This window comes from Pristiophorus japonicus, chromosome 7 (assembly GCF_044704955.1).
Source record: "Pristiophorus japonicus isolate sPriJap1 chromosome 7, sPriJap1.hap1, whole genome shotgun sequence".
NCBI lineage: Eukaryota > Metazoa > Chordata > Chondrichthyes > Pristiophoridae > Pristiophorus > Pristiophorus japonicus.
In genome coordinates, this window is record NC_091983.1 from 192299124 (window position 1) to 192324998 (window position 25875).

General features: G+C 41.3%; 1 protein-coding gene across 2 annotated transcripts in view; it reads right to left on the reverse strand.

Annotated features, from left to right (window-relative positions):
- The window catches only part of sec63 (SEC63 homolog, protein translocation regulator), a 146351-nt gene that overhangs the window by 43356 nt on the left and 77120 nt on the right, over positions 1-25875 (reverse strand). For both annotated transcript variants that reach the window (XM_070885641.1, XM_070885642.1), the window contains 10 exons: positions 22146-22204; positions 20962-21012; positions 20647-20755; positions 17285-17379; positions 16472-16604; positions 11516-11608; positions 11157-11302; positions 8601-8748; positions 3994-4076; positions 1815-1880 (listed from right to left, as the gene is read on the reverse strand). In XM_070885641.1, the coding sequence (XP_070741742.1) occupies positions 1815-1880; positions 3994-4076; positions 8601-8748; positions 11157-11302; positions 11516-11608; positions 16472-16604; positions 17285-17379; positions 20647-20755; positions 20962-21012; positions 22146-22204 (983 nt within the window). The remainder of the gene's footprint in view (positions 1-1814; positions 1881-3993; positions 4077-8600; positions 8749-11156; positions 11303-11515; positions 11609-16471; positions 16605-17284; positions 17380-20646; positions 20756-20961; positions 21013-22145; positions 22205-25875) is intronic.

The window sequence follows — 25875 nt, forward strand, 5'->3', positions numbered from 1 at the left end:
GCCTCAGTAAATACGTCGACTATGTCCTGGAGTTCAGCCTCTATGTGTGCAGACGCAAGCAACGTCCGCATACTGTAGCTCAATGACAGAGGTTGGGGTGGTCTTGAATCTGGCCTGGAGATGGCGCAGGTTGAACAGGTTTCCACTGGTTCTGTAGTTTAGTTCCACTCCAGCGGGGAGCTTGTTGACTGCGAGGTGGAGCATGGCGGCAAGAAAGATTGAGAAGAGGGTTGGGACAATGACGCAATCCTGTTTGACCCCGGTCCAGACATGGATTGGGTCTGTGATGGATCCGTGGGTAAGGATCACAGCCTGCATGTCGTTGTTGAGCAAGCGGAGGATAGTGCCAAACTTTTGGGGGCATCCGAAACGGAGGAGGACGCTACAAAGACCCTTGCAGTTTACACTGTCAAAGGCCTTTGTAAGGTCGAAGGCAGCTATGTTCAAGGGCTGGCACTGTTCCCTGCATTTTTCCTATAGCAGTGCCACAAAAAAGTCAATGCCAGAGTACTTAAGGACCCAGCTAAGAGCCCTATACAGCCAGTGCCTCACAGCTAACCTGGCGTGCCTTGATGACCCCGAGACACAGAATGCCCAGAGCGCTTGGTCTGCCCTCCAGGCCTTCATAACCAGTGCCTGCAAAGAGACGCTCGGTCACTCAACCAGAAAACACCAGGACTGGTTTGATGAGAATGATCAGGAGATCCAAGAGCTAATAGATTGCAAGTGCAGGACATTTCTGAGCCTTAAACAATCCAACACAGGAGCAGCAAAGCAGCATTACAGACGGCTCAAGGCTGAGGTCCAACAAAAAACCCGGGACCTAAAGAACAGGTGGTGGATGGAGAAAGCACAGGATATACAGCAGTTGGCCGACAGATATGAGAGAATTCTTCATCGCAGTCAAGGCCACCTACGGTCCAAACTGCCAAGGCCCCACCCCACCGCTGGCTAAGAACGGGGAAACACTTATCAAGGACACCGAGGCTGTCAGGGCCCGCTGGAAGGAGCACTTCGAAGATCTCCTCAATTGAGACTCTGCCTTTACCTCGAGTGTTCTCGACTCCAGCCCGCAGCATACTTCCCGCCACCACCTCAATAAAACCCCCAACACTGCACGAGGTAGAAAAAGCAGTGAGACAGCTTAAAAACAACAAAGCTACGGGTGCGGATGGAATCCCTGCTGAGGCATTGAAGTATGGCGGAGAGGCACTGCTGGCGTGAATACACAAACTCATCTCTCATCTGGAGGGAGGAGAGCATGCCGGAGGGATCTCAATCATGACCATCTTTAAAAAAGAAGACAAGTCCGACTGCGACAACTACAGAGGAATCTCCCTGCTATTAAGCCACTGGGAAAGTCATCACTAGAGTCCTTCTCAACCGTCTTCTTACCTGGGCCAAGGAACTCCTCCTGGACTCTGTGCGGATTTCGTCCCCTACGGGGCACAATGGGTGGAATATAGATGAACAGTGGAGGGCAGCATAAAAGACAACTAGTCAACTAGCTTTTCAGTTCTTCTGTAAATGTGTTCAGCAGCAATGGCAGTTCATAGCCTTTAACCACTGCCTTCTCCGAGGGTGGCGGCAGGAAGTTTCAATTTTGAAGAATATGCTCTTTTGGTTACAATATTAACATAAAAATCTACAAAGCATCTACTTGTGATGCCCAGAAGAGTTTGTACAGGTTAAAGTCAAGGAGAACATGGGGTGCATTGAATTTAAAAAAAAAATCATATCAGACAATTATAGATACTGCAGTTTTTCATAATAGATGCAATTGGCTAGAAATATATTTTACCATTTAAACTTACTATGTCGTCAGGTTCCTGATCTTCGGTTATACAAGCACTATGTTCTTGTTCCTTTTCAAAGACGGCCTTTAGAAAAAAAGTTAAAACATTTAACTACATAAAATATTGATTAGTTCGATTCGATTCTACCTAAATTACTGAATCAATAGCTCACTAATTTTAATATATAACTTGAACGCCATGAGCACTTTACTAGTTAAAGATCTTAGGGAGTTAAGCCTTAAAAAAAAAGTGTGCATATGTCCTCTTCTGGTAATCTGATTGGTATATGGTGTGATCTCCCCTTGTACCAACCAGATTGGTCATTGGTAATCACTTTCCAATTTTCCCCAATTAGATGCTTACAGTGTCACCATAATCTACCGGAATGTCAGAAGCCATTACTAACTAACGATCCATCTGTGGCAAGCTTTTTTATGCAAGGCTTTTACTGACATTACCAACTGTAATGTGTTTCTTAAATTTGATTGAACTTTGCACATTTAAAACATTTCTAAATTTATCTTCTGTTGAATTCAATTCCCTAAGCCATCCAGTCATTGCAACTTCGAGGTTCGGTGTTTCTGACTCCAGAACTTTATTCAGGTTTCTGTTCATACTTATTCAAGTTCGGGCATTATATTCAACTTTTATTTGTGTATGTTTTTGCAGCCTTGTGAATCAGTGGATCTGGCTGTAAAGTTACTGGAATTTATTTCCATTTCCCTAATCCTGCTCTCCCAGCTCCAAGTGCAGGGAGATGTTCATTTTCAAATGGATCTGAAGTAAAAACAGCAGTTGTCTCTTCCGCACATGAAAATACAGACCCCATCAAACTCCAAGGAAATATTTTCTGAACAGTCTAAACTGAGAACTTGGCTTCATATTTAGACTTTACCATTGCATTTTATTTGAACTTTTTTGTGGGAAAATGGGGACTGTTCACACAACTGAAGAAGCTAAGCACAGGTTCATGACTGGGGGAAAAGAACAAACTTGTATTCATATAGAACCTCACATCCTTAGGATGTCCAAAAGCATTTCACAGCCAGTGAATTAATTTTTAAGTGTAATGTGACAGCTAAGTTGCAGTCAGCAGAGTTACACAAACAAGCAATAACTAATTATTCTGTTTTGCTGCCATTGGTTGAGGGATAAATGTTGGCCAGGACAAAGAATTCCCTTGTTCGAATCGTGCCATGCGATCCTTATGTCCACCTGAACACCTCTGGCATTGCACCACTCCCTTACTACTGGACTAAAATGTCAGCCTAGATTATGCACTTAAATCCTGGACTGGGATTTGAACCCAAAACCTTTTGACTCAGGACAAGGACTACCAACTGAATCAAGCTGAAACTATAGCTACTTAATTAACTCTATTGTCATTCGCAATACAAATCAAACATCAAAAGCCTCACTCCAGTCCCCAACTAACTCAGTGTGTAAATAGTGCCATGGGAAAACTACTACTCTTTATAAAGGATCGCATGGCACGATTCGAACAAGGGAATTCTCTCTGTCCTGGCCAACATTTATCCCTCAACCAATGGCAGCAAAACAGAATAATTAGTTATTGCTTATTTGTGTAACTCTGCTGACTGCAACTTAGCTGTCACATTACACTTAAAAATTAATTCACTGGCTGTGAAATGCTTTTGGACATTCTAAGGATGTGAGGTTCTATATGAATACAAGTTTGTTCTTTTCCCCCAGTCATGTACCTGTGCTTACCTTCTTCTGTTGTCCCCATTTTCCCACAAAAAAGTTCAAATAAAATGCATCGGGAAAGTCTAAATATGAAGCCAAGTTCTCAGTTTAGACTGTTAGAAAAGATTTCCTTGGAGTTTTATATTAAAAAACTTGTCAAAGTCATACATTTAGCACATTCCAGAGATTAAAAAAAATTTTTTGAACACCCATTAATTGAAAAAATGTGTTTTTGCATCTGAACTGAAAAAAGGTTTTGGAACGAGAATCTTCCCAACCAATAATTGGCAAGTAGCGCATGTTGCTAATTATGAATTGAGAGTTTTAAAAGCAGAGTCTGAATTGGTAGTGGAGGGGATGGAAATAACTTTAGATATAGAGTGAAAAATACACCTTTCCAGCTGAAGAGCTTTTAAAGAATGTACTTTTCCTATTAACTGTGTGAAAGAGTCTTGCAACCCATACTCCCAGATGAAGCACTATTACTTACGGCCATATCTTCTCTGTGAAGTGTCACGGTGACAGTGACAATTGATCCTGCAGTAATGTTACTGCTGTCCTCATCATCCAGAACTATGAGGAACAAAACAAGATATTTTTATTTTATTTTAGAGATCCCAAATTCTCTTCTCCATTTAAAGGAAAATAAAAATCAGCGTTATTCAATTGGGTGGATTTTTCCAGCCCTTGCCTATGGCTTGGTGCCTCATTCACCACCAGCGGGTTTGGAAAGTCACAGATAACACAATGCACCGATATGTGCTCAGCAGCAGGGTAAGACTTGGGAAATGTATCCTACCGCTAACTTGCAGTTTTAGATCGTTCAACTTGGGGGAATAGAATACAGGTGAAATCACCAGTGCAGGTTTATGATGGGGTATTTTTCTTAATTTTTGTTTAAAAACTCGGCATATTTTACCAGACCCTGCTCTATGTGTTTATTCTCAGTAAGATCACATTATGCTCTTTTCCCCTCTGTTACTGGAGTTAAATATCAAAAACAAAATAGACGAGGGTTCCATTTATGGAACACAGGATTGCTAGATCTTCCACTCATTGATTACAAATGGATTGTAAATGTGGCTCCATAAACTACGAATGAAGTTGAGCACAACATTTCAACATGGTAACCACTGAATCTAGTGATCATACAAACATAGAAAATAGGTGGAGTAGGCCATTCGGCCCTTCGAGCCTGCACCACCATTCAATATGATCATGGCTGATCATGCAACTTCAGTACCCTATTCCTGCTTTCTCTCCATACCTCTTGATCCCTTTAGCCGTAAGGGCCACATTTAACTCCTCTTTGAATATATCTAACGAACTGGCCTCAACAACTTTCTGTGGTGGAGAATTCCAGTTTCACAATTCTCTGAGTGAAGAAGTTTCTCCTCAACTTGGTCCTAAACGGCTTACCCCTTATCCTTAGACTGTGACCCCTGGCTCTGGACTTCGCCAACATTAGGAACATGCTTCCTGCATCCAACCTGTCCAATCCCGTCAGAATTTTATATGTTTCTATGAGATCCCCTCTCATTCTTCAAAATTCCAGTGAATATAAGCCTAGTCGATCCAGTCTTTCTTCATATGTCAGTCCTGCCATCCCGGGAATCAGTCTGGTGAACCTTCGCTGCACTCCCTCAATAGCAAGAACGTCCTTCCTCAGATTAAGAGACCAAAACTGAACACAATATTCAAGGTGTGGCCTCACCAAGGCCCTGTACAACTGCAGTAAGACCTCCCTGCTCCTATACTCAAATCCTCTCGCTATGAAGGCCAACATGCCATTTGCCTTCTTCACCACCTGTTGTACCTGCATGCCAACTTTCAATGACTGATGTACCATGACACCCAGGTCTCGTTGCACCTTCTCTTTTCCTAATCTGTCACCATTCAGATAACAGTCTGCCTTCCTGTTTTTGCCACCAAAGTGGATAACCTCACATTTATCTACATTATACTGCATCTGCCATGCATTTGCCCACTCACCTAATCTGTCCAAGTCACCCTGCTGTCTCTTAGCATCCTCCTCACAGCTCACACTGCCACCCAGATTAGTGTCAACTGCAAACTTGGAGATATTACATTCAATTCCTTCGTCTAAATCATTAATGTATATTGTAAATAGCTGGGGTCCCAGCACTAAACCTTGCGGTATCCCACTAGTCACTGCCTGCCATTCTGAAAAGGACCCATTTATTCCGACTCTTTACTTCCTGTCTGCCAACCAATTCTCTATCCACATAAATACATTACCGCCAATACCATGTGCTTTAATTTTGCACAATAATCGCTTACGTGGGACCGTCAAAAGCCTTTTGAAAGTCCAAATACACCACATCCACTGGTTCTCCCTTGTCCATTCTACTAGTTACATCCTCAAAAAACTCTAGATTAGTCAAGCATGATTTCCCTTTCATAAATTCATGCTGACTTGGAACGATCCTGTCACTGCTTTCCAAATGCGCTGCTATTACATCTTTAATAACTGATTCCAACATTTTCCCCACTACCGATGTCAGGTTAACCGGTCTATAATTTCCTGTTTTCTCTCCCCCTCCTTTTTTAAAAAGTGGGGTTACATTAGCTACCCTCTAATCCATAGGAACTGAGCCAGAGTCCATGGAATGTTGGAAAATGACCACCAATGCATCTACTATTTCTAGGGCCACTTCCTTAAGTACTCTGGGATGCAGACTATCAGGTCCTGGGGATTTATTGGCCTTTAGTCCCTTCAATTTCCCCAACACCATTTCCTGACTAATAAGGATTTCCCTCAGTTCCCCCTTCTCGCTAGATCCTCAGTCCCCTAGTATTTTCGGGAGGTTATTCATGTCTTCCTTAGCGAAGACAGAACCCAAGTATTTGTTCAATTGGTCTACCATTTCCTTGTTCCCCATTATGAATTCATCTGATTCTAACTACAAGGGATCCACATTAGTCTTCACTAATCTTTTTCTCTTCACATATCTATAGAAGCTTTTGCAGTCAGTTTTTATGCTTACTCTCGTACTCTATTTTCCCCCTCCTAATTAAACCCTTAGTCCTCCTCTGCTGGATTCTAAATTTCTCCCAGTCCTCAGGTCTGCTGCTTTTTCTGGCCAATTTATATGCCTCTTCCTTGGATTTAACACTATCCCTAATTTCCCTTGTTAGTCACGGTTGAGCCACCTTCCCCGTTTTATTTTTACTCCAGACAGGGACGTACAATTGTTGAAGTTCATCCATGTGATCTTTAAATGTCTGCCATTGCCTATCCACCGTCAACCCTGTAAGTATCATTCGCCAGTCTATTCTAGCCAATTCACGTCTCATACCATCGAAGTTACCTTTCCTTAAGTTCAGGACCCTAGTCTCTGAATTAACTGTCACTCTCCATCTTAATAAAGAATTCTACCATATTATGGTCACTCTTCCCCAAGGGGCCTCGCACAACAAGATTGCTAATTAGTCCTTTCTCGTTACACATCACCCAGTCTAGGATGGCCAGTCCTCTAGTTGGTTCCTTGCCATATTAGTCTAGAAAACCATCCTTAATACACTCCAGGAAATCCTCCTCCACCGTATTGCTACCAGTTTGGTTAGCCAAATCTGTATGTTGATTAAAGTCGCCCATGATAACTGCCATACCTTTATTGCACACATCCCTAATTTCTTGTTTGATGCTGTCCCCAATCTCACTACTACTGTTTGGTGGTCTGCACACAACTCCCACCAGCGTTTTCTGCAGCTCTACCCATACAGATTCCACATCATCCAAGCTAATGTCCTTCCTTACTATTGCATTAATTTCCTCTTTAACCAGCAACGCTACCCCACCTCCTTTTCCTTTCTGTCTATCCTTCCTGAATGTTGAATACCCCTGGATGTTGAGTTCTCAACCTTGGTCACCCTGGAGCCATGTCTCCGTAATCCCAATTATATCGTATTCGTTAATAGCTTCACTTTTTTATTTTTACGCCAGACAGGGATGAACATTTGTTGTAGTTCATCCATATGAACTTTAAATTTCTGCCATTGCCTATCCACCGTCAGCTCTTTAAGTATCATTCGCCAGTCTATTCTAGCCAATTCACATCTTATATCAAAGTTTCCTTTCTTTAAGTTCAGGACCCTAGTCTCTGAATTAACTGTATCACTCTCCATCTTAATGAAGAATTCTACTATATTATGGTCACTCTTCCCCAAGGGACCTCGCACGATCAGATTGCTAATTAATCCTCTCTCATTACACAAGACCCAGTCTAGGATTGTTCTTAAAGGTGACAGTGCAGCATTTGAAGGTACACTGCTGCATAGCATGGAACAAGGCTGTATTCCCAGCTATTCTTACAATGGGCTGCAATTAGGTCTGCCCTCTCTGGGCATAACAGCTCTATGTACAAAGGAATTGGGCAGTCTCAACCCAGTTCCAACATCTCACCCCAAAATCTCAATTAAAAAATTAAAAAATATTCCTAACTCCACTGGTGAAACCTGGAGCTTTACATGAAATGAGTTTGACAGTCTCAATACAGCACAAAATTATGAATTTAGCACTAATCAGCCCTCTCTCCAAGAGTAACATGATGGCAGGTGTGGGGGAGGTCACACTTGTGCAGTAGGAAGTGCTCTTCTGAAGTTGGGATGTAGAAATATTGTTGGCCAGAGTAACAGCTTTACTCTGCATTTAACAGTGCTATGCGTAATCTGGGGAGTGTTTGACCCCGACACAGGGTGCCATAAACAAGAGTTCCATTCCTCAACACCAACATTAGCATACAAATTCACAAAAGAACCGCCACAGATGCTGGAAATACACGACAGGTCAGCTGTGAGTGGGGCCCTCCAACACCTGAAAGCATCAACCAACTTGCTGTCAAATATATATAGTCAAATATATATATTATATATATATATAATATAATTATATATATATATATATATATATAGTTATTTACTTTAAATGTTCAGACCTTGATCTTTCAGTGCTTATTACAAATATTTAATACTACATATTACGAGATATTTAAAGACTTAACAGCAAATACACAATTTCCCCAGCAGTCTTGCATATTCACACCAACAGACAATTCCAGAAATACTGATTCATACCTTGCAGCTTTATCTCCATGCCAACATGAGGAAAGTTCCCAAGTACTGCCATGACCTCATCATACTTCTCTTCACTCAGGAAGCGCAACATATTACGCCGATCAGCATCTTTCATGCTAACCAGGTCCTGAATAGATCGGACTTTGTACTGTTTGTGGAGGCAAGAGAAAGAGCTCATACATTTTTATAAATTGTAGGTTTGTAACAGCAGCATTCATTAATACACGGCAAGTGAAATCAGTGCCGTCACCAACAGATATTAGTGCCACTAATACATTGCTTTAGAGCAATGTTAATATTGTGTTGATAAGAGTTTGTTGTGATACAACCCTGAGTTTTGAACAAAATCAATAATAGCACTGGGGAAAGGCTACAGTTCAAGATTACTTGGTATGAAGGTTTTGCACACCAACCACGACTCCGTATCGAGATCTTAGCAACAATAGCAAAGATTACTTTCATTTTACAGCAGCATACAGACACACTTTTGTGTTAAGTTCCTCCTCAAAGCATCTTTTTGCAATCTACCACTGCAAGGCATTAGCCAAATAGTGAAAGTGTAAGTGTAAGTGAAGGGACTGCTTTTAAAGCAGAACATTTTACAAACTGGTCCAACATAATTAAGGATATTTTCTTCAAAATATATTTTTTTGTTGCAACAACACGCACAGTATTCAAGCAGGATCCCACTAAAAGCCAACATGGAAAGAACACCCTCAAATTGAATCTGTACACTTCAGACATTTTTGTGCAACTATGGTGTCATTTGAGGTTGAAGTTTGAGCAATGGAATTCCTGATTGGTCAGAAGCACCTAAACAATTTTGAATCAAAGTAAACACACTGAACAGTCATTGCATTGCAACAGTAATTCAAGAAATCTATTTGTTCGAGACAGCTGCCAATTTCACCTTCATTTGATATCCAAGAAAAAGTTACACAGCGTAAACTTTTTAAAACACAGAAAATAGGTGGAGTAGGCCATTCGAGCCTGCACCACCATTCAATAAGATCATGGCTGATCATTCCCTCAGTACCCCTTTCTGCTTTCTCTCCACACCCCTTGATCCCCTTAGCCATAAGGGCCATATCTAACTCCCTCTTGAATATATACAATGAACTGGCATCAACAACTCTCTGTGGCAGGGAATTCCATAGGTTAACAACTCTCTGAGTGAAGAAATTTCTCCTCATCTCAGTCCTAAATGGCCTACCCCCTATCCTAAGACTATATCCCCTGGTTCTGGACTTCCCCAACATCGGGAACATTCTTCCCGCATCTAACCTGTCCAGTCCAGTCAGAATCTTATACGTTTCTATGAGAGCCCCTCTCATCCTTCTAAACTCTAGTGAATAAAGGCCCAGTAGAATCAGTTTCATTATCCTTATGTAATTACTTGTAAATAAAACTACAAAAACTGCATTAATTGATATTTAAATTGAAAATAAATTGCATCAGCTTATGCGGCATTGCAAGCTGAAAGAACAATGCTTATGGCAATACTGGGTCTGAAATTGCGACCTCTCTGGTACAATGAGGCCTCTGCAACTAAAGGGCCTTCGCGGGCAGAGAGTTAGGCTATTTGCCAAACCCCTGCCTAACGAATGTCCTTAAAACTAAGCCTGGTAAAAACAGGCCCAGGTGCAAGGTCTGCTTTTACCAGCATAAGAGTTTTTTTTTATAAATAGAAAAATTAAATTTTAGCATTCATTTTTATATTAAAAACCCTGTCCATTAAGTTAAGTTTATTTATAACCCTATTAAAATACCAATTAAAAAAAAAATTCTAAAACATTTATTTTAATTCAATTTCTATTAATTTTAAATAAATGGTGTTTTTTTTTAAATTTATGTATTGTTTTCTTTGATTTTGGTGGTATACCCATTCATGGTAATGGGAGCTCCATACAAACGGAACCCACCATTACTATCTGAGAAAATACTTCATTTCGATTGGTGTTCCGGCCCACGTGATCCCAGGATGTGCGGGCCTCTGCACTGGGCTGCGCAGCTAGGCCTCGGAGCTGAAGTGTTCATTCCTCCGGGACCACCAGGTATTTTCGTAATTTTTTTGTGTGGTCAGAGGCATCCGCCCGCGGGAAGCCTCCAATTGCAATTTCTGGGCCACTAATTCAAATGCAAAATTTGTACATTTAAATTTTAAAAATGTGCAAAGGAGGGTGATGAATTCTTCGGCTGGTTACTTGTTTTCACAAACCTCACCCAGTTTCCTCTCAAACTGGCTTAGCTCTTTACGAACTTTTAAAAAAAAAAAGCAGAATGAGAAAAACTCATCCAGCCCATTCTCTTCACAGATCGCTATGACCTATCCTAACAAACCCACTTATCCCAGAGAGCTTTGCAAAAATTCTCAGACCCCCAGAAGGTAATGAAGCAAAACACCAGAAAATGTCTCATCATCGCTATTGAATCCTGGCTGACAGATAATTCCTTGGATCCAGCAGCAATTCATGGAATATATATTTATATATCTTTCTATAATCTCCAATCCCATTCCTAAATTGATACTTATCCAGCATAAACACAACTTATTACCTTTTTAGACAAACAGTACTTAAGGTGCTCCTCTTCAAAGAGTGGAAGCTGAAGCAGAGGAGATTTAGACTCCCACAGGCTCTGCACTAACATCTGCGATAGCTTCATACAATTCTCTATGGACTCCAAACGGGGAGCATGGATTCCTAATCAAAGTCAACACAGATTTTAATTCACATAACTCAAGACAGATATATTACATGAATAATATCAATAAATAATAACCTGCATTAAAACCAAAGTCAATTTTTCTTCTTTCCCACCCCTTCTTATATATTTCCCTTCTCACCTACCCCCAAGAAGTTGAATAAAAGGAATTACATTTATTTTATTGTTCGTTAGCATTACAAATCACTTACCACCTCGGGTGTTGGCCATCATAGTCAGCTGGCAGCCAACGTTAATCATTTCTTGAAGAAGGGTAGGACATTTCCGTATGACAAACCAATAATCTTGTGGTAAAAAAACAAATTGGCAGTTTAACACTAATTCTCAAAAATTATGGTGGTCCTCAAACAATTATCGCGTGTACAGTAAAAGAAAATGAAGCTATGTCCCATTTCCTTTCTCCTAATAGAAATAGACCACAAGAAAAAGTCTATCACAATTAATTTTGAACAATGAAAAGTTTTCAATAAAGAAATTAAGTTGTGTAAATAGTTCAGAAATAACAATGGGTTTATACATTTAGCGCCTGCTACAGTTACTGGTATAATTTCCAATTAAAATATCTTGCACACTTCACATCCTCAGGAAATCCCAAATAGCTTCACAGCCAATTAAGTATTATTCTAATAAAGTGCAGTCACTTGCTGTAATGTAGGGAAACACAACAGCATCAGCAAGGTCCCAAATAGCAATGAGATAAATGAACGGATAAGCTTATTTTGGTGATATTGGCTGAGGGATAAACATTGACCAGGCCAACTCCCCTACTTTTGTTCATATAGTGCCATGAAATCTTTTACGTCCACCCAAGAGAACTGCCTTAGTTTAGCCTAATCTGAAATAAGCTACCTCGGACAATGCGGCACTCCCTTATGACTGTACTGAACTATCAATCTAGATTACATGCCCAAGTCTGGAGTGGAGCTTAAATCGATGCCCTTCTAACTCAGTGTTATCACCAAGCCATGCCTGATAAGAACAGTATGAATGTACATTTACAGTAGAAAACTGTAAGCACATCCAACACATGAAGCTTTTGAGAATTTTAGGAGATATGATTTTGAGAATGCTGGGACTGGAGACAAAATTAAAGATGATTTCAGGCCAGATTTTATTAGTTGGGAAATACATCTCAGCCCTGAAAATAAATTAATGCAGCCTGTGTTATAATTGGGATGGGGATTTGACAAATCAATTGGAAGTGAACACTTTGGACAGAATTTGTACAAAATCAGGAGGCATGAATACTTGGCAGCATGGGATCCAATCACAGGTCGAGCATAAAATGATTAAATAGCTAATTTGTCTGACTATATATAGACATCCATCAATATCTATCCATTTAATAAATCTTGCATCTAGTATGTCTTATCGCACATCCAAAGCATATCACACATGTTTTACATGTCACATATCAGATACTTTTCATCGCTTTTCACAAAAGAGGGGCGATGCAGACTTTGCAATGAGGGAGGAGTGTCAAATATTAGATGAGATAAACAGAGAGAGAGGAAGTATTAAGGGGCTTAGCAGCTTTGAAAGTAGATAAATCCCCAGGCCCGGAAGAAATGTAACCCAGGCTGTTGAGAAGCAAAAGAGGACATAGCAGAGGCTCTGACCATCATTTTCTAGTCCTCTCTGGCTATAGATGTGGTGCCAGTGGACTGCTAATGTTGTACCTTTGTTTAAAAAGGGAGAAAGGGATAGACGGAATAATCACAGGCCAGTCAGCCTAACCTGAGTGGTGGGAAAATTATTGGAAAAAATCCTGAGGGACAGGATAAATCTTCATTTGGAAAGACATGGATTAATCAAGGACAGTCAGCATGGATTTGTTCAGGGAAGGTCATGTCTGACTAACGTGATTGAATTTTTCGAGGAAGTAACCAGGAGGGTTGATGAGGGCAGTGTGTATGATGTAGTGTATATGGATTTTAACAAAGCTTTTGATCAGGTCCCACAAAGCAGACTGGTCACAAAAGTAAAAGCCCATGGGATCCAGGGCAAAGTGGATCCAAAATTGGCTCAGAGGTAGGAAACAAAGGGAAATGGTTGATTGGTGCTTTTGTGTATCCAGTGGGGTTCCGCAGGGCTCAGTGCTGGGTCCTTTGCTTTTTGTGGTATAGATCAATGACTTGGACTTGAATGTTGGGGATATGATTAAGAAGTTTGCACATGACACTAAAATAGGCTGTGATTGATAATGAAGAAGAAAGCTGCAGACCGCAGGAAGATATCAATGTACTGGTCAGGTGGGCAGAACAGTGGCAAATGGAATTCAATCCGGATAAGTGAGGTAATGCATTTGGGGAGATCAAACAAGACAAGAGAATATACATTAAATGGTACGACACTGAGGAACAAAGAGAACTTAAGAGTGCAGGTCCACAGAACTCTGAAGGTAGCAGGCCAGGTGGATAAGGCGGCAGATGGAATATTTGCCTTTATTAGTCAAGGCATGGAATACAAGAGCATGCTTGAACTGTATAAAACATTGGTTAGGCCGCAGCTGGAGTACTGTGTACAGTTCTGGTCACCACATTACAGGAAGGATGTGATTGCACTGGAAAGGGTGCAGAGGAGATTTATAAGAATGTTGCCTGGACTGGAGCATTTTGGCTATGAGGAAAGATTGGAGATGCTGGGCCTGTTTTCTTCTGAGGGGAGAACATAACATAAGAAATAGGAACAGGAGTAGGCCATACGGCCCCTCGAACCTGCTCCGCCATTCAATAAGATCATGGCTGATCTGATCATGGACTTAGCTCCACTTCCCCGTCTGCTCCCTATAACCCCTTATCCTCTTATTGTTTAAGAAGCTGTCTATTTCTGTCTTAAATTTATTCAATGTCCCAGCTTTCACAGCTCTCTGAGGCAGCGAATTCCACAGATTTACAACCCCAAGAAATTTCTCTTCACCTCGGTTTTAAATGGGCGGCCCCTTATTCGAGGATCATGCCCTCTAGTTCTAGTCTCCCCCATCAGTGGAAACATCCTCTCTGCATCCACCTTGTCAAGCCCCATGATCTTATACGTTTCGTTAAGATCACCTCTCATTCTTCTGAATTCCAATGAGCAGAGGCCCAATCTACTCAACCTTTCCTCATAAGTTAACCCCCTCATCCCCGGAATCAACCTAGGAACCTTCTCTGAACTGCCTCCAAAGCAAGTATATCCTTTCGTAAATATGGAAACCAAAACTGCACGCAGTATTCCAGGTGTGACCTGATTGAGGTGGATGAAATTATGATGGGCCTGGATAGAGTGGGATAGGAAGGACCCATTTCCCTTGGCAGAGGGGTCAACAACCAGGGGGGCATAGATTTCAAGTAATTGGGGGGAGGTTTAGAGAAGATACGAGGGGAAATTTCTTCACCCAGAGGGTTGTGGGGGTCTGGAACTCACTGCGTGAAAGGGTGGTAGAGGCAGAAACCCTCACCACATTTAAAAAATACTTGGATGTGCACTTAAAGTGCAGTAACCTACAGGGCTACGAACCAAGAGCTGGAAAGTGGGATTAGGCTGGATAGCTCTTGGTCGGCCTGGTGTGGACACGGTGGGCCGAAATGGCCTCCTTCCGTGCTGTAAATTTCTATGATTCTACATTCCTGATTAGCTCAAATTACATATGAAACAGCAACAATTTAACATTTTTTTTAAAAAAAAGTCAGTCATTTTCTGCTGGTTCCGGTGGAAGAGCTTGGAATTTACAAGCAACTGCCAACCTAGAGCTTAACTTCCCTGAGCAACAGTAATTAGTATCTAATTAACCTCAAGGTGTGCAAATTTAAGAGCACTTCCTGAGAGCAGTTAAACAGTTTGGAAATGTTGGCGTTGAATTTCCACTTGTTTCGCGACTAGATTCCACCGCAATTAGCTGAATCGGTGCAAAACAGGGAATTTAACATTTAAGTGAGTTATGCCCCAAAACACTCAAGTTTGTGCTTTCCACAATCTTTTACACTGGTTCATGGTTCAGTTCACCCAAATTCGGCCTTGCTCACAAAACTGGCCACGCCCCCAGGTCAAAGTTAGGAGATTCCACCGATTGCGCTGGTTCTGGAAGGCTCTTCAAATTGTGCTCATTTTCTATTGGCGCACACAGGCGCTAGTAGTCACATTGTAAAGATTTTTCATATCATAAAATATTTAATTTACTAAGAAACTGATTAGTGTGCACCACTGAAACTATTAAAAGAACTATACTAAACCATTTAAGTAATTTTCAGTGATTTTAGATCAGGCTACTCACAGGTGAGTATTTTTATTAAAAATGAGTATTTTTGGTGATAAACCCATTTTCAACTGTATTAATAAAACTGCACTTGGTTACCATTCATCAAGGACTACATTTTAATGGAAAAAAGAAAAAAATTATGATAATCTATCATGGTAGTTCATGGAAGATTTTACCTTTGTGATTATGCAAATGACTTTTAGTGGAAACTTGAACTGTAATCTGACCAGCACATTTTGGGTGCAATTTCCCAAGTGCACAAAGCAGAAACTCTACCCCCATATTCTTAATCTGGTATGGTTACACTTAATGGGGCAGGACACATTAAATGCAGCTCTATTTTAGCAACAAGGAAACAATCTTCAAGGAAATCCCTTTACACAATTAGGAGAGACCTATCAAACATAAACACTCCCCCATCCTATGTTACAATGTAACATAGTACTGTAAAACAGCTTATCCTTCAATTCATTGTGAGGAACACTGGCGATCTGCTGGTTAAATAAATTCTCGTTCATTTTACATAGTGTAAAATTTAATTGTTTTGCCAAAGTTTGTCGCACCTATTCAGGGTGTAGTATTTTTTTTTAAATAAGAATTTTGTTTCATAACTAAATGGCAAACAGTAAAAGTCAGTGATTTTCTATAGTTTGTTTTCTTGACTATCAAACATACCACCAGAGAGTTAGATTAATAACTTCATCTGAGTGTAATTAGAAATGAACCGCGCCAGCGAAACAGTATCACCAACTGTTCAAACCAAAAAAAACCCCACATATAAATCTAATGCACGTTATATTGTGAATTGAAGCTTTTGTGTAGATGGATCCTCGACAAGCTTTTCATTACTGTAAGAAAATGGTAAGTGCTTCACTCCCCCTCCCACCCAGTTTTATGAGCTCCTTTTTACCTTCTTCAAGTGTTTGAGAGATTTCAAGCCTGGAAAGATGTGCAAGGAGCAGAACTCTGGACTTTACGCTGTATGGTAAACAAAACGGAAGCTCCTTCTTCTTCTCATTAACATTACCAAGTTCTCGAATAAGCTGCCATGAGAGAAAAATATATGATTGAGATTTTTTTCCCCCTGTAACAGAAAGACTTTGTGATAAAAGGGGCATACTTTAGATTTTGCAGATGTAAAACGTTTACTGTAGGACTATATTGTTGCATGATGTGAACCTTATTTGAGCATATTTGAACGGTAATGTATATTAGGAATGCGATAAAAGTGTTCTTTTCACATAGGACTTGCCCTTGACTCAACCCAGGCCGACGGAATTGAAACAACATTTCTCTCCCTAGGCATTTTCAATCCAGTTCCTACAGGCCACAGATCCACAGCATAGATAAGCATTTCCTATCAGTATCATTAAGATAGCCACCAATGGCTAAAATAGGAAATAGAAATGCCACAAATAGAGTGTGCTCTTCAGAGGCCAAATATTTCAGGCTCATTATTGAGTGTGTAGTGGAAGCTTTGCCATTTATGTTTAATCCATGCTGAATGAAAATCTCCATTTCAACTAGCCTACTGACTGTCACTCCATAGAAGATTAGCTGACTTTCCATTTACCACTTTTTGTGAGGTCATACCCAGCCTTCACCCAAGTAATCTTAAGTTTGGAATTTCACTGTCTTGGGTTTGGGAGAGGCTAGGAAAATCACAGGCACAAACCCACAAGCATCATATGCCCTAGCACAGCCAACTTAACAATGATCTTACCTGAGGTATTTCAACATTGTCTGTTGGTCTCATGACTGCTTCTTTGTTACTGCGTGGATCAAACTCAAAGGCAGCTGTCACTACCATTATAAGGCCTGTCAGGTGAAATGAAAAAAGTAAGATGTCTCAGTACTGTTCAGATCTATGATCAAAGTCAAAGGGACACGATGAGACAGAATGAAACCTGAATCGGAGGTGAACGGAATGATCAGTTCACATTTGATATGCATTTCATTTGTATCCTAAACCACAGAAGCATGCAGCATTAAAGGCGGCCATTTGGTCCATCGCATCTCTGCCAGCTAGAGTAGCCCCATAACCAAGCCCATGTCCTGCATCTTTCTCTACTTCAAATATTTATCCACTTTTCCTTTAAAAGATCAGATGGTCTCTGCCTCAACCACTCCCTATGGCAAAACATTCCATGTTCTGAGGCATCTCTGCATAAAGAAATCTCTCCTAGGCACTCTCCTGATTCTTAGCAACAGTTTTAAATTGTTGACCCTTCATTACCGATTCCCCACCCAGATGAAAATCTTTCCCTATTCCCCCCCCAATCAGAAACCCTTCCTCATTCTGAAACCTCTGACTCTCCTCTCAGACTTCTCTGCTCCATTGCAAAAAGTCCTGGGATCTCAAGTTTCTCCTCATGACTAATTTTGCATCCCATATACTATATTGGTGAATACATACACCCAGTTTTTTCCCAAAATGCATTAATTCACATTTAACTACATTGTTGATCTAAAAGTTCATCGACGCGAAACGGTAACTTTCTATCTCCACAGATGCTACTTGATCTGCTGAGCGTTTCAGCATTTTGTTTTTATTTCAGAGTTCCAGCATCCACAATCTTTTGATTTTTGTTAATCTGGCTGTACGTTCCTGAAGTCTTTTCCAATCCTCCTCACTGTTTATCAATGCCCCCCCTCCCCTTTTGTGCAGTCAACAAATTTAGACACTGCATTCCCAATGCTCTATTTCCTGTTATGCAAGATGCCAGAATTCCTTTTTTTTTAAAAAAACTAGCCTCCTGAGGCACCTTATCAACTGCCTTCTTAAAATTCATATACACACTGTCTGCTGAATGCTTTTTATCTATAAGCGCTGTAGGACGTTTTACGACATTAAAGGCGCTGTATAAATGCAAGTTGTTGTTGTTATCCAATCAATCACTTCTTCAAAAAATACTACAGGGTACTAGTTTTGACAAACATGACTTGCCTTCAACATATCTATACCAGCTGTCCTAGATTATGCCATGCAATTCTAAATGTTCACTAATTTCATCTCAAATTATGGATTTTAAAAGCATGCCCATGAACGACTTTAGACTAACTGGTCTAAGTTACTCAGCTTATCTTTCTCGTCCTTCTTGAGCAAAGATGAACATTGATGAACCATTGCATCTAAATTTGCTGAGCACAACCTCATTATCAGCTTTTTTAAATTATACCATAACGCTGGAAGAGCCAAGTGGGGTGAGTATATTCATGCCGCACAATGTAATTCCTGATCTCGACCATGCCGGTCAGTTGGAGGCGCTGAATAAGAACAGAAGAATTTGGAGGAGTAGGCCATTTGACCTCGAGCCGCTCCTCCATTTAGTAAGATCTGATCTTAGGGTCAGCTCCGCTTCACTACCTGTTCCCCATAACCCTTCGTTCCCTTATCGTTCAAAAATCTGTCTATCTCCACCTTAAATATGTTCAATGGAGGCGAAGTACTGCTCACCTCTCCCCAGGGAGGAGAAAATTAGTTGCTTTATCATCATTGAAGCAGCCAGTTAGCCATGTGCATGCCCTCACAGCAAGCAAGAGCGGTTATCTGCAGAGGCTTGGGAGAAAGATCGGCCACACAATCTTGTAAAGTGATGCATTTGAAGAAAAAAATAAGGAGTGGGTGTACACATTCAATGGAAAGAAGCTGAAACGTGTGGATAAACAGAGGCCTTGGGGGTTCAAATTTTTCTGAAATTTTCTGAATGTGCATAGTGCAGGGAGACCCAAGGGGAGAAAAATGACTTCAAATGGTGAGGGGTAGGGGAAAAAGAATTTTTTTTAAAAACTGTAGAATATAGAAACTAGGATTCAATAACAAAGCTGTTCTAATTTTGAGAAACTGGGGCTTGTAATTGCTTGTATCTCTTAACAATCTTTCTCGCTGCAATGTTTCATCTCACCCTTAACAAGGAGTGCAGTTAACCGACAAGACAAGCGGGAAATTGTACAACCTCCGACGTCTCCAGTCCAGATCCAAGGTTGCTCCAACCTCTGTCGTTGAATTATAATATTCAGATGACTCTTGTGTTTGTGCACACTAAGTCTGAACTCCAAACCATCGTTGACACCTTCACTGAAGCATATGAGAGTCTGGGCCTCACATTAAACATCAGTAAGACAAAGGTCCTCTACCAACCAGCCCCCGCCACACAGGACTGCTCTCCGGTTATCAAGATCCACGATGAGACCTTGGACAATGTGGACGACTTCCCATACCTTGGGAGTCTATGATCAGCAAAGGCAGACATTGATGATAAAGTCCAACACTACCTTCAGCGTGCCAGTGCAGTCTTCGGCCACTTGAGGAAAAGAGTGCTCGAAGACCAGGATCTCAAACCCGGCACCAAGCTCATGGTCTACAGAGCAGTAGTGATAGCCGCCCTCCTATATGCTTCAGAGACATGTCTATATATAGTAGGCACCTCAAAGCACTGGAGAAGTACCACCAATTATGCCTCCGCAAAATCCTGCAAATTCATTGGCAGGATAGGCACGCTATCAGTGTTCTCTCTCAGGCCAACATCCCTAGCATCGAAGCATTGACCACGCTCGACCAGCTCCGGTGGGCGGGCCACATTGTCTGCATGCCCGATGCTAGACTCGCGAAACAAGCACTCTACTCTGAGCTACGTCACAACAGGTAAGCTCCAGGAGGGCAGAGAAAACACTTCAAGGACACCCTCAAAGCCTCCTTGAAAAAATGCAATATCCCCACCGACTCTTGGGAATCCCTGGCCCAAGACCGCTCAAAGTGGAAGAGGAGCATCCGAGAAGGCACCAAACACTGAGTCTCTTTGCCAGCAGCACGCGGAAGCCAAGTACAAACAGCGGAAGGAGCGTATGACAAATCAAGCAACCCATCCACCCGCCCCTCCAACCACCATCTGCCCCACCTGTGACAGAGACTGTAGATCCTGCATTGGTCTCATCAGTCACCTTAGAACTCATTTTAGTGTGGAAGCAAGTTATTCTCGGCTCCAAGGTCTGCCTAAGGTGATTTCTTAACATGAAGATGACTTAAAATCTAGCCAACAATGTAAGAAATCAAAGTTGTTCAAAATGTCAAACGTAATTACTTACGTTTCATATTCATATTGGGAGTTCTGTTCATAAAATGCATGTACAGCTGTGTTGTGTGAATAAGAATCTGGTCACCGCTGTATCGAACAGAACGGTACCACCATGTTCCCTTTATACGTGAAGAAAAAGAAAATAAAATTAAAGTTTAATGCTGCACATAGGCCCACCATGAAAAGACTGCAACACCAAACAGCAATTGTGTATTGTATGAGATGGTCTGGCTTCAGATCTATACTTATAGCAAGTCATGCAAGCATACAAGAGCAGAGCTATGAATACATGCTAGTGATGTTCAAACTGAAACTAAACACTCACCACAACCACTGGAAGGATCACCATGAATGCAAATCCATACACAGCCAACACCTACAAAATGTAATAAAGGCAGAAGAGCTCATATACTTTTTTTTTGTTAGAATTCCTAATGATATTAACTCGGCGTTTACCATCCTAAATTATTATAAAAACAGTTTAAAAAAAAAAGAGACATTGACAAGGCCTTAAATAGAAAGGTCTAAGTCCTGCCCATTCAGCTACAATTTGAGACCCTGGGCTCCCAATCACTTAAGTCTGCTGACAAAGGCAGAGGCATTTCAAAAGCACTCAACTGAATAATTACAATTGGGTTGCTGTCACTTTGTGAAATAAGCATCCTGCTTATGCTAACATGAAAATCAAACACACTTAAAACATGATCAATTAGACATTTTACTGTTTCTCTGCACAGATTCTCTGCACCACTCCACCAACATCCCCCCACCCAAAAAAAAATTGAAATTTTGAAATATCATCTTTATTTTTAAATGTAGTCATTCATTCCTCCTTTTCCATTCCTCCATAACAGTATCTGACTGTGGACCAAGCACATAACCTTATCAAGATCTTCCTATATAATGGCAGGGGATGTACAAGGTCAAACAAGCCCATCTTTCCTTCAGATTCCCCATCCTCCCTGGAGGACATAGCAGCTATCGCACAAACTCAAATCCTATTAAATCTGTGACGGGGGCAAAGACATCACTGCGACAGCCACTTGTTTTTTTAAATATTTGTTTAGTCATACCATTACAAGAAATGAAATACAGGTTTTCTTTAAACTAAAAAATTATATATCCTGTAAAAACAAAACTCACAAGCACACATCTTGGTTCAGACAGGCTGCACCAGAGATCGTACAGGATAATGCAACCTGGGCTCTTCAAAAAATAACTTGGAATTTTAATTTCGACAGATACAGATTGATTCTCAAAACATTCTTTTGGAGCTAATGCACTATCAGTGATCAGGTCTTGATCGTCTGAAAACACCAAACATCTCTCTTATCTGCCTGCTCCACATATTTTATATCCTCTGATCTGAACAGGTCTATTTTAAAATATCCATTATAGAAAAAAAGCTTCAACAAGGACATTCATAATTCAGCTAAATCCACAGAATTTTACAGATGAATGGAGTAGTTATTAAGCGCTCAATCCTGTTGTTTCTGAATTACAACCTACCAGCATGGAGTTCTTCTGGTCTACAATCCATGATGGAAGGGCAATGCCAAAAGTTGTAGCTGAAACAGAAAACAGGGAAGTTGTCATTTATCAGAACACACAACACAACACAATGACATCTAACCATGATGTAGGCATGGTTCACAGAAATACTCATTACTTTGACCCAAAGGATGCATTTCTATCCAGTTTGTCACTTGCATCTCAAGAGAATCAAAAAGGTATATTTGTTAGAATACAACTATACTAAAACCTATTGCAGTAGCTTAAAAATAAACGTTAGGTACTCCCAACTCACTGCAGGGCAATTCCCCACTTGGTCCAAGGAAGAGGCATATAAATTGGTCAGAAAAAGAAGCAAATCTGAGGACTGCGAGAAATTTAGAATTCAGCAGAGGAGGACAAAGGGTTTAAATAGGAGGGGGAAAATAGAGTATGAGAGTAAGCTTGCAGGGATCATAAAAACTGACTGCAAAAGCTTTGATAGATATGTGAAGAGAAAAAGATTAGTGAAGACAAATGTAGGCTCCTTGCAGTCAGAATCAGGTGAATTTATAATGGGGAACAAAGAAATGACAGACCAATGGAACAAATACTTTGGTTCTGTCTTCACTAAGGAAGACACAAATAACCTTCCGGAAATACTAGGGGACCGAGGGTCTAGCAAGAAGAAGGAACTGAAGGAAATCCTTATTAGTCAGGAAATTGTGTTAGGGAAATTGATGGGATTGAAGGCCGATAAATCCCCAGGGCCTGATACTCTGCATCCCAGAGTACTTAAGGAAGTGGCCCTAGAAATAGTGGATGCATTGGTGGTCATTTTCCAACATAGAAACATAGAAAACAGGTGCAGGAGTAGGCCATTCGACCCTTCGAGCCTGCACCGCCATTCAAGATGATCATGGCTGATCATTCCCTCAGTACCCCTTTCCTGCTTTCTCTCCATACCCCTTGATCCGCTTAGCCGTAAGGGCCATACCTAACTCCCTCTTGAATATATCCAATGAACTGGCATCAACAACTCTCTGCAACATTCTATAGACTCTGGATCAGTTCCTATGGATTGGAGGGTAGCTAATGTGACCCCACTTTTTAAAATAGGAGAGAAAACAGGGAATTATAGACCGGTTAGCGTGACATCGGTAGCAGGGAAAATGTTGGAATCAATTATTAAAGATAGCAGCGCATTTGGAAACCAGTGACAGGATCGGTGGTGCAAGTCAACATGGATTTATGAAAGGGAAATCATGCTTGACAAATCTTCGAGTTTTTTGAGGATGTAACTAGTAGAGTGAACAAGGGAGAATCAGTGGATGTGGTGTATTTGGACTTTCAAAAGGCTTTTGACAAGGTCCCACACAAGAGATTAGTGTGCAAAATTAAAGCACATGGTATTGGGGATAATGTATTGATGTGGAGAGAGAACTGGTTGGCAGACAGGAAACAAAGAGTAGGAATAAACGGATCCTTTTCAGAATGGCAGGCAGTGACTAGTGGGATACCGCAAGGTTCAGTGCTGGGACCCCAGCTATTTACAATATACATTAATGATTTAGACAAAGGAATTGAATGTAATATCTCCAAGTTTGCAGATGACACTAAGCTGGGTAGCAGTGTAAGCTGTGAGGAAGATGCTAAGAGGCTGCCAAGTGACTTGGACAGGTTAGGTGAGTGAGCAAATGCATGGCAGATGCAGTATAATGTAGAGATAAATGTGAGGTTATCCACTTTGGTGGCAAAACAGGAAGGCAGATTATCTGAATGGTGACAGATTAGGAAAAGGGGATGTGCAATGAGACCTGGGTGTCATGGTACATCAGTCATTGAAAGTTGGCATGTAGGTACAGCAGGAACTGAAGGCGGCAAATGGCATGTTGGCCTTCATAACGACAAGATTTGAGTATAGGAGCAGAGCAGTGTTACTGCAGTTATACAGGGCCTTGTTGAGGCCACACCTTGAATATTGTGTACAGTTTTGGTCTCCTAATCTGAGGAAGGACATTCTTGCTATTGAGGGAGTGCAGCGAAGGTTCACCAGACTGATTCCCGGGATGGAAGGACTGACATATGAAGAAAGACTGGATTGACTAGGTTTATATTCACTGAAATTTAGAAGAATGAGAGGGGATCTCATAGAAGCATATCAAATTCTGACGGGATTGGACAGGTCAGATGCAGGAAGAATGTTCCCAATGTTGGGGAAGTCCAGAACCAGGGGTCACAGCCTAAGGATAAGGGGTAAGCCTTTTAAAGCGGAGATGAGGAGAAATTTCTTCACTCAGAGAATTGTGAACCTGTGGAATTCTCTACCACAAAGTTGTTGAGGCAAGTTCATTGGATATATTCAAAAGGGAGTTAGATGTGGCTCTTACGGCTAAAGGGATCAAGGGGTACGGAGAGAAAGCAGGAATGGGGTACTGAAGTTACTTGATCAGCCGTGATCATATTGAATGTTGGTGCAAGTTCGAAGGGCCGAATGGCCTACTCCTGCACCTATTTTCTATGTTTCTATGGTCAGTTGCCAATCACCTTGACACATGATACTTGGGCACATCAGAATGGCCTTCTATGCTGTAACCATTCAGCCCATCGAGCCTGTGCCAGCTCTCTGCACGAGCACCTCAGCTAGTTCCACTCCCCCGTAGCCCTGCAAATTTTTTTCTTTCATGTACTTTATCCACTCCCTTTTGAACGCTGTGATTGAGTCTGTCCCCACCACCCTTTCAGGGAGTGCATTCCAGATCCCAACCACTCACTGTGTTAAAAAGATTTTTCTCAATCATCTTAAATTTGTGTCCTCTGGTTCTTGACCCTTCTGCCAATGGGAATAGTTTCTTTCTAACTATTCTAACCAGACCCTTCATGATTTTGAAGGGATGGGAGGAAAGCAGAGCACCTTTTCATTACTTATACAGTTGAGGTCAGCAACTTGCCATTGGAACTCATGAGCATCTGCCCGCAACCGACCACAGGTGCAATGTTCCGGAACTCTGAAAACTGGATTTGTCCGAAAACCAGACATTTTGCGCATCCCAGATGGAGTCATTCGGAATTATTGTCTGAAAACCAGACATTTTTCAGGCAGCCAACAGTGAGGGTTTGGTAGGAGGAATAAGGAGGCTACTTACCAGTAAAAAATGCAGTGCCAGGGGGCCATGGGAATCGGCGAGGAGCAGAGAGGTATGAAATCCGGCAAAACCCAAATCCGGCACAGATTCAGTTGAGGATTCCGGATTTCAGACAAGAAAATCAATAATCTTAAATTTGGAATTCTTGAGTGAATCCGTGCCGGATTTTGGACCCCTCAGCTCAAAACCCGGCACGGATCCGGTCGAGGATTCCGGATTTCAGACTACTGATTTTGTCTGAAATCCGGAAAAACCCCAAAATCGGCACGACTCGGTCCCGAACATTCCGGATGTTGTACCTGTATTTTGTGACACAGAATCAATGCCCCTTAACAGTGTATACTGTTATTTTCAGCTTGTGCTATTTGGGAGAACTGTTTTTCGCAGAGACGCAGAATGCCCACAGCGTTTGGTCTGCCCTCCAGGCCTCCATAACCAGTGCCTGCAAAGAGACGCTCGGTCACTGACCAGGAAACATCAGGACTGGTTTGATGATAATGATCAGGAGATCCAAGAGCTAATTGATCGCAATCGCAGGGCATTTCTGAGCCTTAAACAACCCAACGCGGGAGCAGCAAAGCAGCATTACAGACGGTTCAAGG